The 21,116-nt window shown below is 41.4% G+C and overlaps 3 protein-coding genes across 5 annotated transcripts in view; 2 read left to right on the forward strand and 1 right to left on the reverse strand.

Moving 5' to 3' along the window:
• Positions 1-1,077: 1,077 nt before the first annotated feature.
• Positions 1,078-7,454, forward strand: LOC139418229 (nucleolar protein 16-like). Of its 2 annotated transcripts, XR_011635289.1 has the most exons (6): positions 1,094-1,268; positions 5,061-5,169; positions 5,269-5,338; positions 5,692-5,798; positions 5,994-6,793; positions 6,826-7,454. XR_011635289.1 is itself a non-coding variant. In XM_071167519.1 (5 exons), exons 1-5 carry the CDS (start codon positions 1,162-1,164, stop codon positions 6,135-6,137), a joined length of 537 nt encoding a protein of 178 aa, XP_071023620.1. In that variant the 5' UTR covers positions 1,078-1,161; the 3' UTR covers positions 6,138-7,454. The 2 variants fall into 2 exon arrangements, 1 of the variants encoding a protein (XP_071023620.1); XM_071167519.1 differs by having other exon boundaries at positions 1,078-1,268; positions 5,994-7,454.
• LOC139418228 (ADP-ribosylation factor-like protein 9) lies at positions 6,359-13,918 on the reverse strand. 2 transcript variants are annotated; one of them, XR_011635288.1, is made up of 5 exons: positions 13,612-13,905; positions 12,412-12,592; positions 11,882-12,057; positions 11,281-11,526; positions 9,352-9,573 (listed from the first exon to the last, which is right to left on the reverse strand). XR_011635288.1 is itself a non-coding variant. In XM_071167518.1 (4 exons), exons 1-4 carry the CDS (start codon positions 13,747-13,749, stop codon positions 11,359-11,361), a joined length of 663 nt encoding a protein of 220 aa, XP_071023619.1. In that variant the 5' UTR covers positions 13,750-13,918; the 3' UTR covers positions 6,359-11,358. The 2 variants fall into 2 exon arrangements, 1 of the variants encoding a protein (XP_071023619.1); XM_071167518.1 differs by having other exon boundaries at positions 6,359-11,526; positions 13,612-13,918.
• Positions 13,919-14,479: 561 nt separating this feature from the next.
• The window catches only part of LOC139418230 (protein KIBRA-like), a 36,679-nt gene continuing 30,042 nt past the window's right edge, over positions 14,480-21,116 (forward strand). Inside the window, exons 1-5 of the mRNA XM_071167520.1 lie at positions 14,480-14,753; positions 15,316-15,479; positions 19,513-19,622; positions 19,832-20,035; positions 20,447-20,523. Coding sequence (XP_071023621.1) covers positions 14,751-14,753; positions 15,316-15,479; positions 19,513-19,622; positions 19,832-20,035; positions 20,447-20,523 — 558 coding nt within the window. The 5' untranslated portion in view covers positions 14,480-14,750. The remainder of the gene's footprint in view (positions 14,754-15,315; positions 15,480-19,512; positions 19,623-19,831; positions 20,036-20,446; positions 20,524-21,116) is intronic.

Genomic DNA, 21,116 nt, shown 5'->3' on the forward strand with positions numbered 1-21,116 from the left:
CTAGTGTTAGTTGACAAAAGCATTATTTGAGTGATTATTTAAGATAATGTTTTTGGAATCGGAAGATGGGCAGAGACTCTGCTGTCCTATCTTCAGGGCGAGCTGGTTCCACCATTGGGGTGCCAGGCAGAGAAGAGCTTAGACTGGGCTGAGCGGGAGCTGCCCTCTCGTAGTGGTAGGCGGGCCAATAAACCAGAGGTGGCAGAACGGTACTCGGGTTGGGGTGTAGGGTTTGAGCATACACTGAAGGTAGGGAGGTGCAGTTCCTCTTGCTGCAAGCACCATGGTCTTGTAGTGGACGTGAGCTTCAACTGGAAGCCAGTGGAGTGTGCGGAGGAGCAGGTTGACATGGAAGAACTTGGGAAGGTAGAATACCAGGCGGGCTGCAGCGTTCTGGATATGTTCCAACATTCAGCTTGATACTGTCAACTTGGTTACCATGGCCCACACAAAACAAGGAAGAAAAAATATTGAACACTAAAGCCTCCTTATTTGCCCTTTTCCCCCTCAGAGTGAGATGTAGATGTTCATCCTTTCAGATGTTCATATTAAATCCTCTCAGATGTTCATAGCTGGAGAGCTCTCTCCTCTTGCCATCTCTCTCTTTCTCCCATGCTTCCTGTACATTTTCCTTTCTAATTTGTTGACAAATATCTTCTAATGGAAAATAACAAAAACAACCAATTTCAACCTAATTGTTGCTAAAAGTTATTATTGCTATGTTTGTCATTGTCAATCTACAGAAATGTACAGTTTGTGTTTTCATGCAATTCTGGGATCATGGTTTATAAGGCTTTCAGATTGTTTTTCTTTTTAAGACAAATCATTGCAGCCAGGGATTCCTTGACTCATCATCATCCTCGTTCTCATCATCATCATTACCCTTTACCAGTGGCAGCTGCATCAGCATCACTAGAACCAGAATAAGTGATTATCACACCTTCCCTGTTATCAAAATATGCCCCATAATTTAATGTATTTTAATTAGTTCATGATAGTAATGTTATCTGTGATAATTTTACGCTACTACTATAATAATAATAATTCAAAAATACTACATAAAGGTCAAAGGTAAACGGGCGTTTATTTAACCCACGTGACACGTCCCCACCGAAATACTGCACGTTTTTCAGAAATAAAAGTTAGCTCGATTTTCAAACCATGCCGAAAGCCAAAAAGAAAAGTAAAAGAAACACGTTTGATTATAGTAAAGATAGGAAGAAACTGAAAAAGCAGTTTAAGAAAAGGGAAGCCCCGAGAATTGAGTGGTAAGTCGAATATTGATTATGAATAGCAGTCGATGTTAGCAATGCTAACTCCTCGTTCTAGTAAGCTGTGATGCTAACGTTAGCTCATATATGCAGTTTTGTCTGTGTGATTGAACTAGCTAGCCAACCTAGCTAGCTAACTTTACAAGAAAATGTTATCTGGTCTATTCCCGGGTTTATTATCAATGGTTGTCAAACTGGTGAAATAACAAACTAGTTTGATAGCTAACATTACTTGCTCTGGTCCAGCCAGGGCGTCGTTTGGCTGAACAGCTTTGATGCGTAACATTAATTATTCGGCTTCACTGGGGTCAAAACGCAATCATGGTTACATTCATATCCTATTTCTGCTTCTCTGATAGAAATCCCTGATCACACTTATATGGGATGTCATGGCGAAGTTGTCTAGCAAAGCTCATGCGTAGAAACACGCTTATGGGTCTAACGCTGACCTGCGCATGTGCAGACCGACACTCCTTTAATATAATGTTTGGCATTTAAACGTGTCACTTTCATGAGGCTGCCTTAATCGACATCCATGCCTGTGTAACCGGTGCTGTACTGCACCGCTGTAACTCTGCGTTGTGTGTGGTTGATTGAGACTATAGACGTGGACTTTGGAGATCAGGTAGTTTTAATTAAGCAGAATTCACTCTCTGCATCCAAAAGAAAATAAAACATTTGTAGAGCACATATGTTCTGCGAATTGTCACCTCTTTCTCTCATAGTGCATAAAAATAACAAAAATTATACAAAAATGAGTACAGCCTCTCCTTATTATACATAACATATTTTACATAGATAAAACCACATACCTGCATCCAAAAGAAAATAACACATTTGTAGAGCATATGTTCTGCGACTTGTCGCCTCTTTCTACAACAGATGCACAATACAAGGGACTGGGATCATTCGAGGAGCTAGCCAACGTTCACGCATACAATAGCCTGCTAATACCGTAGCTAGCTATTAACCACATGTTGAATTCAGAATGTTGATATCATCGTAAAAATTACAAGTGCATCTTAACAATACCATCCACTTATGAGTAACCTCTAAATATACGACATTATTCATGAACAAAACACTGTATGACTTTGTGCTTAAAAGAATCAAACTTTTCTGAAGACGACGGGAAAAGTGTGCCTACCTCTCATGGGCTCAAATAATTTTGACGCACTGAGCACGCAGGGCAAAACGTAAGTACACACTCCCCTACTCCTAGGATGCAGGCATGCATAATAACAAATCAACATGCCATATTAATATATGAACCTTGTGAAATTCACACAGTACTTTAACAACTGTTACACCTGGGAAACAGTGGGTTAACTACCTTGATCAGGGGCAGAATGGCTTATTGTTTAACCTTGTCAGCTCAGGAATTCGATCCAGCAACCTTTCGGTTACTGGCCCAGCACTCCTATCTGCCAGGCTACCTGCCGCCCCTTTGGAGCAGTGTGGATAAGGTACATTTTGGAGTACAGTGTAGAGGTCGACGGATTATGATTTTTCCATGCCGATAGCGATTATTGGAGGACCAAATAAAGCCAATACCAATTAATCGGCGGATTTATATTTATTTATTTGTAATAATGACAAATACGACAATACTGAATGAACACTTATTTTAACTTAATATAATACATCAATAAAATCTATTTAGCCTCAAATAAATAATGAAACATGTTCAATTTGGTTTAAATAATGCAAAAAACAAAGTGTTGGAGAAGAAAGTAAAAGTGCAATATGTGCCATGTAAAAAAGCTAACGTTTAAGTTCCTTGCTCAGAACATGAGAACATATGAAAGCTGGTGGTTCCTTTTAACATGAGTCTTCAATATTCCCAGGTAATAAGTTTTAGGTTGTAGTTAATATAGGACTATTTCTCTCTATACCATTTGTATTTAATTTAACTTTGACTATTGGATGTTCTTATAGGCACTATAGTATTGCCAGTGTAACAGCATAGCTTCCGTCCCTCTCCTCGCCCCTACCTGGTCTCGAACCAGTGACACATCGACAACAGCCACCCTCGAAGCATCGTTACCCATCGCTCCACAAAAGCAAGGGGAACAAATACTTCAAGGTCTCAGAGCGAGTGACGTCACTGATTTGAAAAGCTATTAACGCGCACCCCGCTAACTAGCTAGCCATTACACATCGGTTACACCAGCCTAATCTCGGGAGTTGATAGGCTTGAAACCCATAAACAGCTCAATGCATGAAGCACAGCGAAGAGCTGCTGGCAAATGCACGAAAGTGCTGTTTGAATGAATGCTTACGACCCTGCTGCTGCCTACCACCGCTCAGTCAGACTGCTATATCAAATCATAGACTTAATTATAACATAACACACAGAAATGCGAGCCTTAAGTCATTAATATGGTCAAATCCGGAAACTATAATTTCGAAAAACAAAACGTTTATTCTTTCAGTGAAATATGGAACCGTCCTGTATTTTATCTAACGGGTGGCATTCCTAAGTCTAAATATTGATGTTACATTACACAACATTCAATGTTAATACATAATTATGTCCAATTCTGGCAAATTGATTACTGTCTTTGTTAGGAAGAAATGGACTTCACACAGTTCGCAACGAGCCAGGCGGCCCAAATTGTTGCATATACCGTGACTCTGCTTGCACGGAACGCAAGAGAAGTGACTCAATTTCTCTAGTTATAAGAAATTCATGTTAGCAGGCAATATTAACTAAATATGCAGCTGTAAAAATATATACTTGTGTATTGATTTTAAAGAAAGGCATTGCTGTTTATGGTTAGGTACACATTGGTGCAACGACAGTGCTTTATTCGTGAATGCGCTTGTTAAATCATCACCCGTTTGGCGAAATAAGCTGTGATTTAATGAGAAATTAACAGGCACCGCATCGATTATATGCAACGCAGGACAAGCTAGATAAACTAGTAATATTGTTAACCGTGTGTAGTTAACTAGTGATTATGTTAAAATTGATTGTTTTTTATAAGATAAGTTCAATGCTAGCTAGCAACTTACCTTGGCTTCTTGCTGCACTCGCGTAACAGGTAGTCAGCCTGCCACGCAGTCCCCTCGTGGAGTGCAATGTAATCGGACACAATTGGTGTCCAAAAATGCAATTACCGATTGTTATGAAAACTTCAAATCGGCCCTAATTGATCGCCATTCCGATTAATCGGTCGACCTCTTGTTCAGTGGCGTATCCCCATCTCTGCATTGAGGTACATTTTCAACCCATATCTCGCACCGGCTCCACAGTGTCTTATTAATGTAACCATTGCATTGCGACCCCAGTGCTCCACAGTGTCTTATTAATGTAACCATTGCATTGCGACCCCAGTGCTCCACAGTGTCTTATTAATGTAACCATTGCATTGCGACCCCAGTGCTCCACAGTGTCTTATTAATGTAACCATTGCATTGCGACCCCAGTGCTCCACAGTGTCTTATTAATGTAACCATTGCATTGCGACCCCAGTGCTCCACAGTGTCTTATTAATGTAACCATTGCATTGCGACCCCAGTGCTCCACAGTGTCTTATTAATGTAACCATTGCATTGCGACCCCAGTGCAGCTCAGTGTAAACAAGCGTAACTATAGGGTCGGTATCTTCATGCAAATTAGCATGCAGCTCATAGTACAGATCTGACTTGTGTGTGTGTGGACCAATACAAGTCTTGGCTTAACAAAGTGCTAATGGCATACTTAATACATACAACACCCACTTATCAGAAATGTATGATCTAGCATGAGTGAATGGCTATAGTTGTGTAACTGTTTATTTCAAGTCCTCAGATCCGAAATGCCTGGAGTGACAAGAAGTCTGTTGCAAGGAACTTGCGAGACATGGGTCTGGCATTTGACCCTAACCGTGCCCTCCCAATTAAGACACTGACGGTGAGTTTATCCTGTCCATCATGGTGATATACTATACATTCACAAGTCATGGCCTAATCACTTAGAGTGAATTGTGATGTATAATTGACATGTCTGCAGTTTGCTGCTGTGGCGAGAACTGAAGAAGCTCCCACCCTCAAATTCGTAAGGAAGCCATACGTTCTCAATGGTAAGGAACCATTAATAATTTCTTGTTGGACCCAAATCAACATTTGTTCTTTGTAATTTATAAATCATTTTTTTATTGAACCTTTTATTTTACAAGGCAAGTCAGTTAAGAACAAATTCTTATTTTACAATGACCGCCTTACCTGGTCGACGCTGGGCCAATTGTGCGCCACCCTATGGGACTCCTGATCACGGCCGGTTGTGATACAGCCCGGGATAGAACCAGGATCTGTAGTGATGCCTCTAGCACTGAGATGCAGTGCCTTAGACCGTTGTGCAACTCGGGTGCCCCTATTAGATTTTATTAGAAGATCTTATCACTTAGACTCATGCATGATGACTTGTTTTCAACAGAACTTGTAGCAGAGGCCAATCTCCCAGAGAAAGACACAAAGACTTTATCCACAGACTTGATAGAGTACGTGCAGTACATGATCAGGGAACACAGCGAGAACTACAAGGTAAGTACAGCTGAGGAATTTCTCCTCCCCTAACTTGATTCTCTCTGTACAGTAGTATTTCACAAAGGATGGGCTCGTATTCCTATAGTTGCAGTGTATTGCCTTTGGGTCATAGCAATAACTACTGTATGTTCTTATGGGTATTGTGAGACCTCATTTTTAATTTTTATCCCAACCTAATTTCTGCTTCTGTAGGCTATGGCCAGAGATGAGAAGAACTATTACCAGGACACGCCCTCACAGATCAGGAGGAAAGTGGACCAGTATAAACGCTGCCATCCAGAGGAATACAACACCTTTGTGGAGTTTCTCAAATGTGGGAAACCTGTTTCCACATAACTGGGCCTGTCTGTGGTGGTCAAAGATGTTCAATGTAGCGAGAGATCATTACTCTTCATCAGTGGAGGCAGTCTGGGAGTGCGGACTCACAAGTATTTTGTTACTTTGATGGACAGAGGGAGTCATGGTGCACTCAGCAACTCTCCTTCAATCAGAATGGATGGTAAATTTTGATTCTAGAAACTGTAAACATTTTAGAAAAAGACCAGACATTTTCAACATGCATAAAATCAAACACTTTATTATATTTGTTCATACTTCCCATATGTATCCCAAAAATACAGTTACACAAATTCCATACAGTAAGAACATTTAAGACTGCTTTTGTAATGAAGTGAACATGTATATTTGTATTGGCAAATTCCACAGTTAGTGGTGAGACTAAGATTTTTCACTTTAAAAGTGCATGCCAAACGTAAACCAATGATTGAAAAGTTAAACCATACAACTGTGGGAATTGTTAGATACTTTGGGATTTGGGCAATGAGGCCTGTCATACTTCCCCTGAGTCGGATGAACTCTTGGATACCATTGGTGTCTCTGCGTGTGGTTTAAAGGAAGTTGCTAACCAACGCAATTGCAATGACTTCCATTGCGCTAACGCCAGTTAGCATTGGCTTGTGAAACTACCTCAAATCAAAGTTTATTTGTCACGTGTGCCGAATACAACAGGTGTAGACCTTAACAGTGAAATGCTTACTTATAGGCTCTAACCAATAGTGCAAAAAGGTATTAGGTCATTTAACTCTGGGGAAGTATAACGGGGCTCACTGCCTAAATCCCTAAATATCTTTAACAATTCACTAGGAATTTTATAAAAACACATTTACTTGAACAGTGCAGATGCAAAGTTTGATAGACGTTTTTGTTCACTTGTCTGGAAATTGTTTAAAGTAGTCTGTGTGTATGTACGGTTTAACTTTGCAGTCATTTTGGTTTGGCATGCATTTTAAAGTGGAAAACCTTAGTCTCGGCATCACTCTTAACGTGGAATTTCCCTAAGCCGTTATCAATGCATTTCCTTTTTTGAATAACATAAGATATATAAACATAGCATCGTTTGTGAAAAAGGTTAGAATGTCACTGCAAAATGAAAAATAAGACATTGGAGTTCGTTAAATCTTTAAAGCAGCATAAATATTACAACTGAACACAACAGAAATATGAAACATGCTCTAGATTATCAAGAAACAATAGCGATATCAAGGAGTAGGGATGGACATGGGTAATTGAATATCAGAACGGAAGTTAGAATACTATTTGTGTGTACATTTTTGAAGAGGGGGAAAATAATTACATTAAAAAGCTTTGTCTAAATGCAATTATCCATGTGACATTTACACCATGACATTTGATTTTGTTTATTTAATATAACTAAACTTCTGAATGCAGTTTGACAGTGTGAGCTACTGCTGCTTCAAACATATTGTGGCTTATAACATATTGTAGCTTATAGTTTGTTGTGCACTGTAAACGTAGCCAACAGTTGATGCACAAAGTAATTGTTTAATTTAAGCTCATTTTCTCTCATGTTGCATTTGACATGAAAAAGCATTTTATTTTCATAGCGCATTTTGCCTTCTAGTCAGCCATGACATCGGTAGCCTATGCTATTTTCCCCACTTCAAATAGTGATAACAGGTATGCACCTCCTTGAAGCTCCACAAGGCCTGACACAGATCAATGCAAAACACTCACCAGAACCTTTTTTTGAACAATCTATTATATCATGTTGAACATCACTTACAGTGGGGCAAAAAGGTATTTAGTCAGCCACCAATTGTGCAAGTTCTCATACTTAAAAAAGATGAGGCCTGTAATGTATCATAGGTACACTTCAACTATGACAGACAAAATGAGAAAAAAAATCTAGAAAATCACATTGTAGGATTATTTATGAATTTATTTGCAAATTATGGTGGAAAATAAGTATTTGTTCAATAACAAAAGTTTATATCAATACTTTGTTATATACCCTTTGTTGGCAATGAGAGGTCAAACATTTTCTGTAAGTCTTCACAAGGTTTTCACACACTGTTGCTGGTATTTTGGCCCATTCCTCCATGCAGATCTCCTCTAGAGCAGTGATGTTTTGGGGCTGTTGCTGGGCAACACGGACTTTCAACTCCCTCCAAAGATTTTCTATGGGGTTGAGATCTGGAGACTGGCTAGGCCACTCCAGGACCTTAATGCTTCTTACGAAGCCACTCCTTCGTTGCCCGGGCGGTGTGTTTGGGATCATTGTCATGCTGAAAGACCCAGCCACGTTTCATCTTCAATGCCCTTGCTGATGGAAGGAGGTTTTCACTCAAAATCTCACGATACATGGCCCCATTCATTCTTTCCTTTACACGGATCAGTCGTCCTGGTCCCTTTGCAGAAAAACAGCCCCAAAGCATGATGTTTCCACCCCCATGCTTCACAGTAGGTATGGTGTTCTTTGGATGCAACTCAGCATTCTTTGTCCTCCAAACACGACGAGTTGAGTTTTTACCAAAAAGTTATATTTTGGTTTCATCTGACCATATGACATTCTCCCAATCTTCTGGATCATCCAAATGCGCTCTAGCAAACTTCAGACGGACCTGGACATGTACTGGCTTAAGCAGGGGGACACGTCTAGCACTGCAGGATTTGAGTCCCTGGCGGCGTAGTGTGTTACTGATGGTAGGCTTTGTTACTTTGGTCCCAGCTCTCTGCAGGTCATTCACTAGGTTCCCCTGTTCTTGTGATCATTTTGACCCCACGGGGTAAGATCTTGCGTGAATCTCCCTCGATCTGGGGCCTTGTATGTCTTCCATTTCCTAATAATTGCTCCCACAGTTGATTTCTTCAAACCAAGCTGCTTACCTATTGCAGATTCAGTCTTCCCAGCCTGGTACAGGTCTACAATTTTGTTTCTGGCGTCTTTGACAGCTCTTTGGTCTTGGCCATAGTGGAGTTTGGAGTGTGACTGTTTGAGGTTGTGGACAGGTGTCTTTTATACTGATAACAAGTTCAAACCGGTGCCATTAATACAGGTAACGAGTGGAGGATGGAGGAGCCTCTTAAAGAAGAAGTTACAGGTCTGTGAGAGCCAAAAATCTTGCTTGTTTGTAGGTGACCAAATACTTATTTTCCACCATAATTTGCAAATAAATTAATTCAAAATCCTACAATGTGATTTTCTGGATTTTTTTTCTTTCTCATTTTGTCTGTCATAGTTGAAGTGTACCTATGATGAAAATTACAGGCCTAATCTTTAAGTGGGAAAACTTGCACAATTGGTGGCTGACTAAATACTTTTTTGCCCCACTATATTTCACTGTTGCTGACTGCTTGCCAAAAAACTACGGACCAATGCCAGCTGCTGTGGTACCTGCATTTGCTTCATTCTGATTGGTCCAGAGATTCAAGAGCAACTTTTTGGGGTGAGGGGAATTGACAATCTGGAGATCTGGAAAAAAATGCATGATTATTCATATAGTGCAATAATGTCATATGCCCATCCTTATCAAGGAGGTGTTTTCCTCATCTAAATATGTTTATGTGCACATCAGGTTTGAATAGACAAGTTGGAAATATCACACATTCACAAGATTATACAGTGTACAACATTTTGTATAGTGACTAGATTTACTGTCTCGGAAAACACAATGTTTTCAACAAATGGGAAATGTCTCCAATAAATGTAGCACTTAGTACATTGGATAAATTTGGTGAGATGTTGGACATGATATTCCATTAGGCTGACCAATAACCCTGAGCATTGCAGTTAAGAACCTTTTTAAAATAGTGTTTTATCAAGACGGTCAGGAAACTGCCTTCAGATGTTTGCTTGTAGTGGAAATACCAACCCATTAGCTGACCTATTTCAGTATGCTAGTCCTATCTGTTCTCGTCAATTATTTACAATCTCATTTCGGGAAGCAACCGAGTGCTTAATTGATGACTATTAAAGCATCTGGAATACCTCACGGAGTACATACTATTGCCACTATTATGTTACTGTATCTGCTAAACTGAGCAGGTTGTGTTCAAACTAACCTACATTGGCACCGAGTTGGAAAAAAACAAGTCCGCAAAGTCAATTCTACATGTCAGATAAGGACTGCTCAGCAAAACGGCTTCCTGTTTAACCACAATACAAGGTTATATAAGCCTACCTAAAGAGTTGTTTCCTCCTTAGTAGTTTTTGTATTGATTTGATGGGTCAGAGATGGCTGCAAGGAAAATTGTCCTTCCCCCCCAACTGGGTCCTTAAAGGGCCTGATTTCTTTAAATCGTGGGTAACATTTTAACAACCACATTTCAGTTTAACAGTCAAACAAAACATCAGGTGGTGCCACTGCAGTAGAAACATGGAATTACTGGTCATTGATAAGAAGGTTGAAGATAAGATTAAAAGGTATGTTTTGAATAAAAGCGGGCTACTAAACTGCCTCCTATAAGTGAAAACATGCACATTTTTAAAAATTCCAATGTAGAGCATGAATTTCTCAAAGAGCAAGTCATCTTAAAAACTGCACTCAGTTTACACCTATTAACATGGACTTGACTGCATCTTACCTACAATGAAATGTAACACTCAATCAAATGTCTCCTTTAAAGAGGATAAAATGCCATTTCATTATTGACTGAATTGACACTAGCTGACATGACATTGCCACAATAAGGAGCATTGAAGCTGTATTGTATTGACACGTATGCTACAATAAATGTAACAAGCTTCATGATTTGTAGCTAGATGCATGATCTACACTGAGTATACAAACCATTGAGAAAACCTTTTTCCATGACAGACTGTCACCTGTTAAATCCACTTCAGTGTAGATGAAGGGGAGGAGACGGGTTGAATGATTTTTAAGCCTTGAGACAGATTGTGTATGTGTGCCATTCAGAGGATGAATGGGCAAGACAAGATTTAAGTGCCTTTTGAATGGAGTATAGTAGTAGGTACCAGACGCACCGGTTTGAGTGTCAAGAACTGCAACATTGGGTTTTTCACGCTCAAGTTTGCCATGTTGATGGTGTTCCTAATGTTTGGTATACTTTGTGTATATTGTTACTATTTAAGTGATTTAGTCCCCGACTCACAGAGGGCCCTGAAGGATCTTCTCTAGTTCAAAAGTATTCACACGCAGTCATTGCTACTTGTACTTACACATGGGCTCACCCATGGGCCTCTCCCCATCCCACCTGCATGGTCAACCCCCAGTTCAACTCATCCTGTTCTAGGGAATCAAACGAGCTGTAGGATCAGGTCTTGGAAGGCCTGCAGATTGCGGGAGACAATCAGGCCGTCTGAGCCCAGCTGGGCAGCCAGGAGGAACAGCCTCCTATCGTCAGCCACCGCCCCCAGAGACAGGGCCTCATGGAGCTCCGACACACTCATGGCGTTGTGCTTGTCCTGGGGGGGAAGAAGACACACAGGACGGACAGTGAACTCTACTGCCGAGTCACTCTGGGTTTGATGAGCCTCTGTTGAAATAACTAAATTGTAAATAAGAGTTTGACAATCTAAACATTGATGTATTACAACACTGGTCATGACAGGCGTAATATCACATTTATAAAAGTATTACAAATTCTTTATAAACAAGTGTTACTAACATGTACACACTGGAGAACATACATTTATCCATGTCCAAGACACGTTGCCCACAGTAGGAACAACAAACGTGTTTCTATAGCAATGGAATAAGATTCCATTCGTTAGGTTGTCTGCCCAAAGACAGTATAGACAGCTCAATAGTCAAGGTCACCTGTTTGTTTCCCAGGACCACCACAGGAAGTTGTGAATCCAGTCTGAGAAGGCGATGCAGCTCAGCCTTGGCCTGTGGGAGACGTTTTCTGTCAGAGGAGTCAACCACGTACACCAGGACATGCGTCTTCCTCAGGTACTCGGTCCAGTACGTACGCAAATCCTCACCCCCTCCAACTAGAATACAGCAGACAGAGGTAGGCTGGTTACTTGAGTGTTGCTAGGCAAAAAGGTAGATGTATGAACTTGTGTTGTATACCTTGTTTGTCACACTACAAAAGGGCTAAATTAATTATTCCACTGAAGAAAAAGTAAATGGTGTGTGTTGTCCAAACGTATGACTGAGTCTAAGCAAAGGCACACGATTATAATGCTTTTGGTAAGGCCACTGGTATTTCAAGGGCCAAACTGATAGCTTAAAATGTGGTCATAGAACAACCTTAAAGCACTCTGCATGGAGTCTTACAGGCCAGTTGAATTGCACTGCAAGCATATGCAGAATTCTGGTGGTGTGCAAACTGCACAGCTTACTCTCAAGGAAATCCAGCTGACAGGCAGGGGCACTGAGGCTCATAAAGTTGAAGCCCCTGGTGGGGCGGCAGTGCCCTCTCTTGCCCCCGTCTCCAGCTGTCAGCCCCTGCAGGATACTGCTCTTCCCAGCACCGTCTAGGCCAAGGACAAGCACCTGGCGCTTTCCACGCTCCTCGTGCTCCTGCTCAACACACACAGCAGGAGGTCATCAGAACACCTGTTCTCAACATCAGCAACATGAAGTTACCTTATCCCATTTTACTTTTTTCTCAAGTTACAGGTATAGATAATTGTGTTACTCCTGTAAAGTGACGGACTGCAATATGTTTTGTTTACATACAACAGCATTTTCACCCTCTATCCCTGTAGGATTAACGGTGCACTATAGATAATGCTGCATTCACTTGCGTTTTTGTGTGCAAAGCAGCTAGCAGCCTCTGTGACCCCCAAATCCCCAATAAGCTGTCTACTTGGCCCACAATAACTGCATAAGCTCTTTGACCACTATGTAATGTTGTAATGAAACATAATCGTAGTTTCTACAAATGTTAGTTAAATCAGCTCAAAACCATCTCATTGGTTTGTGAGTGGCACTCTATAGGCGAGTGACACAGTAACTGTAGCCTTATCTTGTCTCCTTGATTTAATTAATACATTTGAAGCTCCTGAAAATCTTATTCGTCAATTTCAGGTAATGTCCTATGTCCCTATAGGCTATATTCAGAGGAAATGTTTCTATAGGCAATTATTATTATGATAGTGATACTACTTTGGAATGATTTGAATATTTAAAACAACAATTTCCTTCAACATGAAAATGACACTTTTCTTGTTGCTCTCTTGGACGCTAAACCTGAATGATTCCCATTATGTGCGTCAATCGTTATCACAACCCATCATCATCACCACCATGCAGTCAGATTGTCAGTTTGTGATCAACATGATCTGGGATGAAGACTCAGCATTCATATCATATGTATTGTATGGGCTGGAAGACCACATCCACGTCCAGACAGAAATGACTCGTGAAGTCCTCTCTTTCCGTTCGATGCCACTGGCGCCTATAGAACTTTCACTGCTCTGGCACATAAAGAATCCGGCGATAAACCGTGAAAACTGTGCGTCTGGCCCACCGATTGCAACAGAGTCATAAACTTATGCCGACTGAACATTCCTAGATGGCAGAGAATAACAGTGTACCTCTTTTATCATGTAATATTCCGCTTCGGGAGACCATATTCGCCTTCTGTAGAAATAATTCAAGGCGATAAACAGCGCGGACCCGAAGGCAGCCACCGCGGCGGTTAGGGCGATGGATATGTGCCGAAGCAGAACCATGTGGCACTGCTTAAACGTCGTATAATGTTGTCTTCCTGGACACAGCAACCAAGAGCCAACGATGAACTGACCGAATGATTTCCACTGTAACCAGTGCACGTGATATCTCTTCCTTGTTTGTGTTGAAAAGAGCCCCGCCAGCGCCTTGTACCCTTCAATCCGTTGGATTCGTGACGGCAGTGTATGGGCTGGGCAACTGCTACTTGTGTGATGTGGATGAAGCCTCTGAGTTTTAATAATGTAATTACTGCAAAAGGGTATGTCGGTTCCCTTAAAAAAAATGTTGCTATATAATTGTGCCAAAATATTTCACATAAAGTGCAATGTACTACACAGATTTTGTTTTACTTCGGACTGGAATTCATAATATTTAACGGCCTATAATGAATAAGACATTTCCAGTTGTGTTAAAATAAATATTTGTAACCTAGAGTGAACAGTGTCAAAAACTGTCCATGGGAGGGCGTCGTGCACTTGTCTCAGAAGTTTGCCTCATGAAGTAGAACTAACAAACACAGAGCAACATTTATCACCAAGCAAAGTATTTAATTGTCTCGTGTGTGTCCGTCATTTATGACGTAAGCGTTACACATTATTCCACATTTAAAACCAGAAAAAAACATTCATATTGTAGGAAACATTTGGTAGAATAAAATGTATGGCACAGGGCAGAGAAACACCTGTATGACGTCATTCAACAGCATCGCGAGCCTTCACGACTGACCGCGGCAAGCAGTACTCTGGAGGAGAGACTGCTGCCCCTTTAAGTAACAAACGATTACAAGTAAACAACTTCAATGAGGATTTATTGGAATTTTGCAGGAACATTTACCGTGAATGTGAAGATAACTGCATCTCAATTCTGTGGAACGGGGTAATTTTTGGGTAGCGCACGAGAGGGTTACTTGCTAGCTGACTGGTTAGCATCGTTCTCGCTAACTAAACATGGTGGCCAGTGAACGAAAAGAGCTCTAAAATATTTAAGAAAAGCTTATTGTTGAATGGTGAGGCATTGTTGTAACCTTTTTACACATACTAAAAATCTTGGCTGGATTTGCAGACTTCAAATGCACTTTTCGGTTAATCTGAATATCCCAAAAGGAGTCAAACTGCCCCGACACAATTGCCATGCATTGGACAACCCGTTTGAAAAGTTATAATTAACGTTACGTTTTCGTTATGTTCTACAATGTATTATATATAGACGAACACAACCCTTGAACAACGATTTTAAATGCACATTAGGATTTCTCTCACCACTCTCAATTCCAATGTGACCATGGTTGTAACATTGTTACTGAGCTGAGATAACGGCTACAAAATAACCTTTTTATTCTGCAGAGAAATCATTTGCTCATCTGTACTGGAAAGATTGTTTCATTAAGGAAATTTCCACTGTTTGGCAAACATTTCTACTCGTACTGAGAACATGCACTGCGAGACGTTATGGATTATCACGTAGTCCAACACGCACACAATCCAGAATTTGGGAATTGGAACCAAGTGATGGTTTTCAGATTTGGGATTTTAAGATGCTTCACACAAGACATTGTTTACCTTCAATAGAATTTAGAGGACTTGCAGAGAAAATTACATGGAGACTCGTCTGACATGCCAAGGAAGGAGTTACCACTACCAGAGGGTTGGGAAGAAGCCCGGGATTTTGACGGGAAAGTCTACTTCATCGACCACATCAAACACGCTACTAGTTGGATTGATCCAAGAGACAGGTATGGTATTATATTGGGGGGGGGGGATTTCTCATACCCTTGATGTACACGTATTTTGGTGAGTTTATCCACTGTTGCTTGATGGAACAGAGATGGACAGTATTTATGTTACATGTTTTTGAACTAAGTCTTTCAATTACTTTAGAGTATTTTGTGTAATTTGTATTTCACTGGCCTGAATGCAATGCACTTTGTATTAAGTTACACAATTTCAAAATACTTTTCTATACCATTTTTATAGCAGCTATCACCCCAAATGTACTCCATTGGTGTCAAGTGTGATGGCACTATGTTGTGATAAAAGCATCTGCTATATGACAAATATTATGTGAAAATGAACACTTGCAAAGCACACTGGGTATTATTCTAATGATCTTTGTCCCCAAACAAGGCCAAATTTTATTACAATACAAATTATTCGGACAATACGCATTTGTGCCAATTTTGATTACATTTGGTTCAGTGGGTATTAACGGAACATAGGGTGGACCCCATTTACAGTACAAAGCATGCAGTGCTTAGAAGGGCGTCATGAGAGGGAAATTAATTTGTACAGAAACACACTGTCAACCATAGACTGGAACTAATATAATTTTACCAGTTACTTGAGTCCCCCAAGACTTTGACACAAAATCTCTTTAAAAGCTTAATTCTGGAATGCTTGAGATTATGGGAGTTTTTATAGTTTTATTCTGCTTTGTTTTAGGATAAGGATAGGCTTTAATATTATATTGCAAGATTTGAAAATAGGCTTTGTGTCAAAAGCCAGTCCTGTTTTCCCTTGGTGGCTGTCATTATTGCAGTCCTCATTATAAGACCAAGAACATGACAGACACAAGGCCACCAATCTGCCCACCTCCCTGGTGAATTGCCACAGGTTGGCTTGGTAGAAGCAAGAAAAAGATGGCAAGAACAAACCTTAACAGACATTCCTAAAACGCACAGCTGAGGAGGGTTGAGCACAGAGGCTGGTAAAGTAAAGACGGATTATTTAAAATCCATTTCACTGCTTGCCAAGGTGCACAGGGTCAAAATGCAGCATGAGGCCCTGAAAACTTGTAACTAGCATGTGGAAACCAGTGTCAGTACCGGAATGGATTCATGTATAACCTCTCCATTTCTGGAGTCATGCATGCATTTCTTTACAACAACGACAACAATGGGAGGCGAGGGGTTAAGTCAAGTGAGGAACATAGACCCTTTACAGTGACAGGCTGTCTAGGCCCATCTCCTAAACTGTTCACTGGTCTGTTGGGGCACAGTAGAATGAAGCCAGCCCAGAATACTAAATCTGAGATGAGCCAGTCATTCTCAAATTAGTGGACTCGGACTGAAATAACCTGACATCCATACTGGCCCAAAACTGTCATTGGACTTTCACATCTCTTTCCACTGCAGTTAAGCACTAGGACATTACTGTGGCCTTGCTAAGAAACAGCTGATGCAGAGTTATGTTTTTATTTTATGTTTACCTTTATTTTACTAGGCAAGTCAGTTAAGAACACATTCTTATTTTCAATGATGGCCTAGGATCCACAGCCTAGGAAGACAGCCTAGCATCCTAGGAACAGCGGGTTAACTGCCTTGTTCAGAGGCAGAACAACATTTTGTTTTTACCTTGTCAGCTTGGGGATTCGATCTTGCAATCTTTCAGTTAATAGTCCAACGCTCTAACCACTAGGCTACCTGCTGCCTCCTGTTCATGATAATGAATTCCCGTTAGACTGGGCAGCCCTATTGGTGGAAAATGTGTTGCCTCAAACTCATTTTTATTGGCTGGGCCTAGCTACCCAGTGGGTGGGCTTTGCTCCCAATATAATAATTTCCTTATATGAACTAACTCAGTGAAATCTTTCTAAATGTTGTATGTTGCGTTTTATAATTTTTTTCAGTATGCATGCATACATGCATCTAATGAGCCCCTGCCATGTCAGTATCTCTTGGCTGCATTCGCATACCTCAGCCAGCCATATTGTTTATCCACCCTCATGGTGACGCACCCAACCCATTCTGTCAGGTGAATGGAATGTTATCTCCCAGATACTGAGCCGTTGCCAGGGGGGAGCTGAAGCAACTAGCAGCTCTACTTTATTGTTGGACCTTGAGCGCTATGAAATGTAGGTTGGAGCCTCATAAATTTGACTTGAGGAATGTATCGTGCTTTGACTGAAAGTCTCTGACTCAGTTATGCTCCAGCATGTTTGCATTCGGCTGCACGCTTTGTCGCTTTGCGTTAGGGCATGGGCCAGGGTGTTTGACTTTGTTTGCGAACCTGCCTATTGTTTTTCACCACCGACATTCACTCAACTAACTTGTAATACTGCTGCTCACCAGGAAATGCCAGACCCCCGGTCTTTGTGTGAAACACTTAGCTAGAGGTTAAACCTGTATAATCATCAACTAGGGCCTCAGAAAGCCGCTCTCGCTATATAGGCCCACAGCCAGTATTGTAAGGATCTCACACAGTTCAACAAAAATAGAATGTTGATCAACCCTGCCCTCCAGGGGAGTGCTTTCCTAATGTGTGGTTATGGCTGGTCTTTCCTGGATCACACAGTTTATGGATAACGCTGTAAAGAAACAACATTTATTTTATCTTGTGGGTCACAAAAGACAATTCTAGTAGTCTTAGGTGTGTCACTCACTACCCAAAAATGTGTTATTTAAGATTCTTCACCGTCTGAAGAGATGAAGAGATGTCTAGCCTGGTGTCGTCCTCTTCAGACAGACTGGAAGAGGTCTTGCATTCCAATGAACAACCAGTGAGTGCCTCACGCTATGCTCTGGGCCTATTTAAAGCCCTCTGGTTGGTCGAATGAGACAGTGAGTCAGCTCTACTCGAAGGGAAATGATGATGAGTTGGGCCATCAGCTCAGAGTGATTTAAGGGTTGGATTTGCAGGGGTGAGAGGACAGCTACAGTGGAATTAATCAAATAATATGATGCGCACACGGTCACTCAAAGGACCCTGCAGCAGCAGCCAGCTTTTGGGGGATATGTGTTTGTTTTCAACAAAGCCTTTTCCTCTGAGAGATACATTTAGAACGGGGCTAAGGGGGTCTTTGCTGGCCCTTTTTAATTATTCATAAAGTGAAAAAGGAACCTGTTCGGTTTCACCCTGAACAAAAGGCTCTGTGAGGATGGTAATATCTTCAGTCTGCAGAAAAGAGTTTGAGCAAAAGACTAAGACAAGTTTTCCTATACTCTTAGAAAAAAGGCTTCCAAAAGGGTTCTTTGGATGTCCCCATAGGAGAACACTTTTGGGTTCCAGGGAGAACCCTCTACCTAAGGGGACAGCCGAATAACCCCTTTAGGTTCTAGATAACACCTATTTTCCTAAAAGTGTACATGCCGGCTTTGCCGCTGATAACTCTGTCAACATTTTTTACATTAGCATAATTTGTATTCTGTCCTTTAGCACAGGGTTTTATATTATAGGAGCTATGCAAAGAATTAGGATTCAATTGTGATCTTGGTTGTGCCAAGTTAGAGCAGCATGGAAAAGACAACCATAGCCTATCCAAATCAGCTAATGCAAAGACCCAGAGAGGCTGATTTTTGGACCGTTACTCAGCAAATAGGCCCCTTCACTTTTTTCGTTAGCACATTGGTCCTGTTGGTGAGTGCTTTGAAGTGCATTGTGTGTGGTGGCCACAGGTCCTCCTGGGTCTCCTGTGATCCAGAACTCTGGCCTTGTGTTGGAAGGCCTGGATTGGTTGCCTCAGAAACCTCCAGGCGATGTGTTAACGCTACTTGTGGAATGCCAGGCCCCAGCTTCCGGCTATTGTGCTTTGCAAGCCAGAGGTGAATAGCGACCCATTCTAACTAGACCCCCCCCCCTATTAGAGACAGAGAGACACACACACACACACACAGCAATGGTGGTAGCCCCCCCGTGACAACCAAATTATCTATCTTGACATATACTCTGGATGGCCCACTATCTTGGCATGGTCATCCTAATTTTACTTTTGCTGTGACACCTCTCTAATTCTTACCATCAGTTGACTGTTTCTTGTGTGTGGTTTTTCAGGCAGACTAAACCTCTGACATTTGCTGACTGCATTGGAGATGAGCTGCCTGTGGGTTGGGAGGAGGCCTACGACCCCAATGTCGGGGCCTACTATGTGGATCATAACACAAGTGAGTCCAGATATACAATACTCCATAACTAAAGCTTCCTGCACCCATATTCATCACACATTTGTGGGAAAAACATGACCGGTCAAATCATGATCCAAAATTGTGATTAGCAAAAAATATTATCTCATCCATTCTTGTTTCTTATGTTCGGTCTCCCTGTCCTCTCCAATTGATCCGTCTTTCCTCATCCCCTTCTCTTCCCCCATCAGAGAGCACTCAGCTGGAGGACCCGCGGGCCCAGTGGCAGCGGGAGCAGGAGGTCATGCTGCGGGAGTACCTGGACGTGGCCAAGGACGCGCTGAGCGCCCAGAAGGAGATTTACCAGGTGAAGGAGCAGCGCCTGCGCCTGGCCCAGCAAGAGTACCTCCAGCTCAACAACGCCTGGAGGGACAGGTCCACCTCCCAGACCAGCTGTAAGGACCGGGACAAGCCAGGGGAGACAGGGTTATTGGGTGACCGAAGGGGCTAGGTGGCAATGGGGAAGAGAACTAGAGTGATAGTCTTTTAGTCTTCTGAGTGATGCAAAGCGTTTGACATCTCTGTTGGGTAGGTGCAAATAAATTTGATCATAGAATTGCAGCTCATCATAGTTTACTCAAGTTGTCAGTTATAAAACATTTAAAATAAAGTTTTAATACACGCTACAATACTTAACTTGACTCCATTCCTAAGCGTAATCCTCTGTTGTTCCTCAGACTTGAAGTGGTGATTTAAAGTACTTTGATAATATGTAGGGAATTGATGAGAAGGGCCTTGAAGTTGAATAAAGCGATGCAGAGGATTAGATAACGCCCCGGCTCACCCTCTCATCTTATCTCCCGCAGTGAATTCCAGATCATCCTCCAGCAGTAAATATGACCCAGAAATCCTCAAAGCCGAGATTGTCACTTCCAAAAGTAGGGTAAGAAACCACTCTTTCAAGTTTATCACGTTCACAAGTACAATGAAATGCCTTTGTTGCATGCGCTTTTCCAACAATGCAGTAATCAATATCAGTAGTACTATAAAACATTTTTGTAAGTAGTACAAAAACACTGTTTTTTACACCGTCTCTGTACTTTATTTATGGCCTGCATTACTTGTGTTCAGTCACATTAGGAATGGATGTGTATACCCATATGTTCTTAAGTCTTCTGTTGGGGCTTAATTCTCATCCCATAGCAGACATTAGTGCATGAAATAGGCTTAGTCCAACGGGCTGTTGCTAAGTGACTGAGTGTCCAACTCTCTTTCTCATTGTAAAGGAGGAATGTGTGTAAGTGACATCTTTGTCTGAGAACTGCACCCAGGCCTGTGTCCCAAATGGCACCTTATTCCCTATATAGTGTACTACTTTTGACCAGGGACCATAGGACTCTGGTCAAAAGCAGTGTACTACATAGGGTACAATTTTGGGACGCTTCCCAGAGCTGCCAGTTGGTGTTGCGTAACAGTAATACACTGTTGGATTATTTGTCGATTTTCCCCCCCCTCCACATTTCATAAAAGTACAAT

The sequence above is a fragment of the Oncorhynchus clarkii genome, chromosome 10, assembly GCF_045791955.1.
Source record: "Oncorhynchus clarkii lewisi isolate Uvic-CL-2024 chromosome 10, UVic_Ocla_1.0, whole genome shotgun sequence".
Lineage (NCBI taxonomy): Eukaryota > Metazoa > Chordata > Actinopteri > Salmoniformes > Salmonidae > Oncorhynchus > Oncorhynchus clarkii.

Bases quoted from the DNA above. Each gene is read 5' to 3' on its own strand.
- LOC139418229 (XM_071167519.1), top strand. From the start codon at position 1,162: ATGCCGAAAGCCAAAAAGAAAAGTAAAAGAAACACGTTTGATTATAGT. The intron at 1,269-5,060 runs GTAAGTCGAATA...GTTTATTTCAAG, and splicing joins GAAGCCCCGAGAATTGAGTG to TCCTCAGATCCGAAATGCCT. The intron at 5,339-5,691 runs GTAAGGAACCAT...TGTTTTCAACAG, and splicing joins GAAGCCATACGTTCTCAATG to AACTTGTAGCAGAGGCCAAT.
- LOC139418228 (XM_071167518.1), bottom strand. From the start codon at position 13,749: ATGGTTCTGCTTCGGCACATATCCATCGCCCTAACCGCCGCGGTGGCT. The intron at 12,593-13,611 runs GTACACTGTTAT...TGTGTTGAGCAG, and splicing joins AATATTACATGATAAAAGAG to GAGCACGAGGAGCGTGGAAA. The intron at 12,058-12,411 runs GTAAGCTGTGCA...GCTGTATTCTAG, and splicing joins TCAGCTGGATTTCCTTGAGA to TTGGAGGGGGTGAGGATTTG.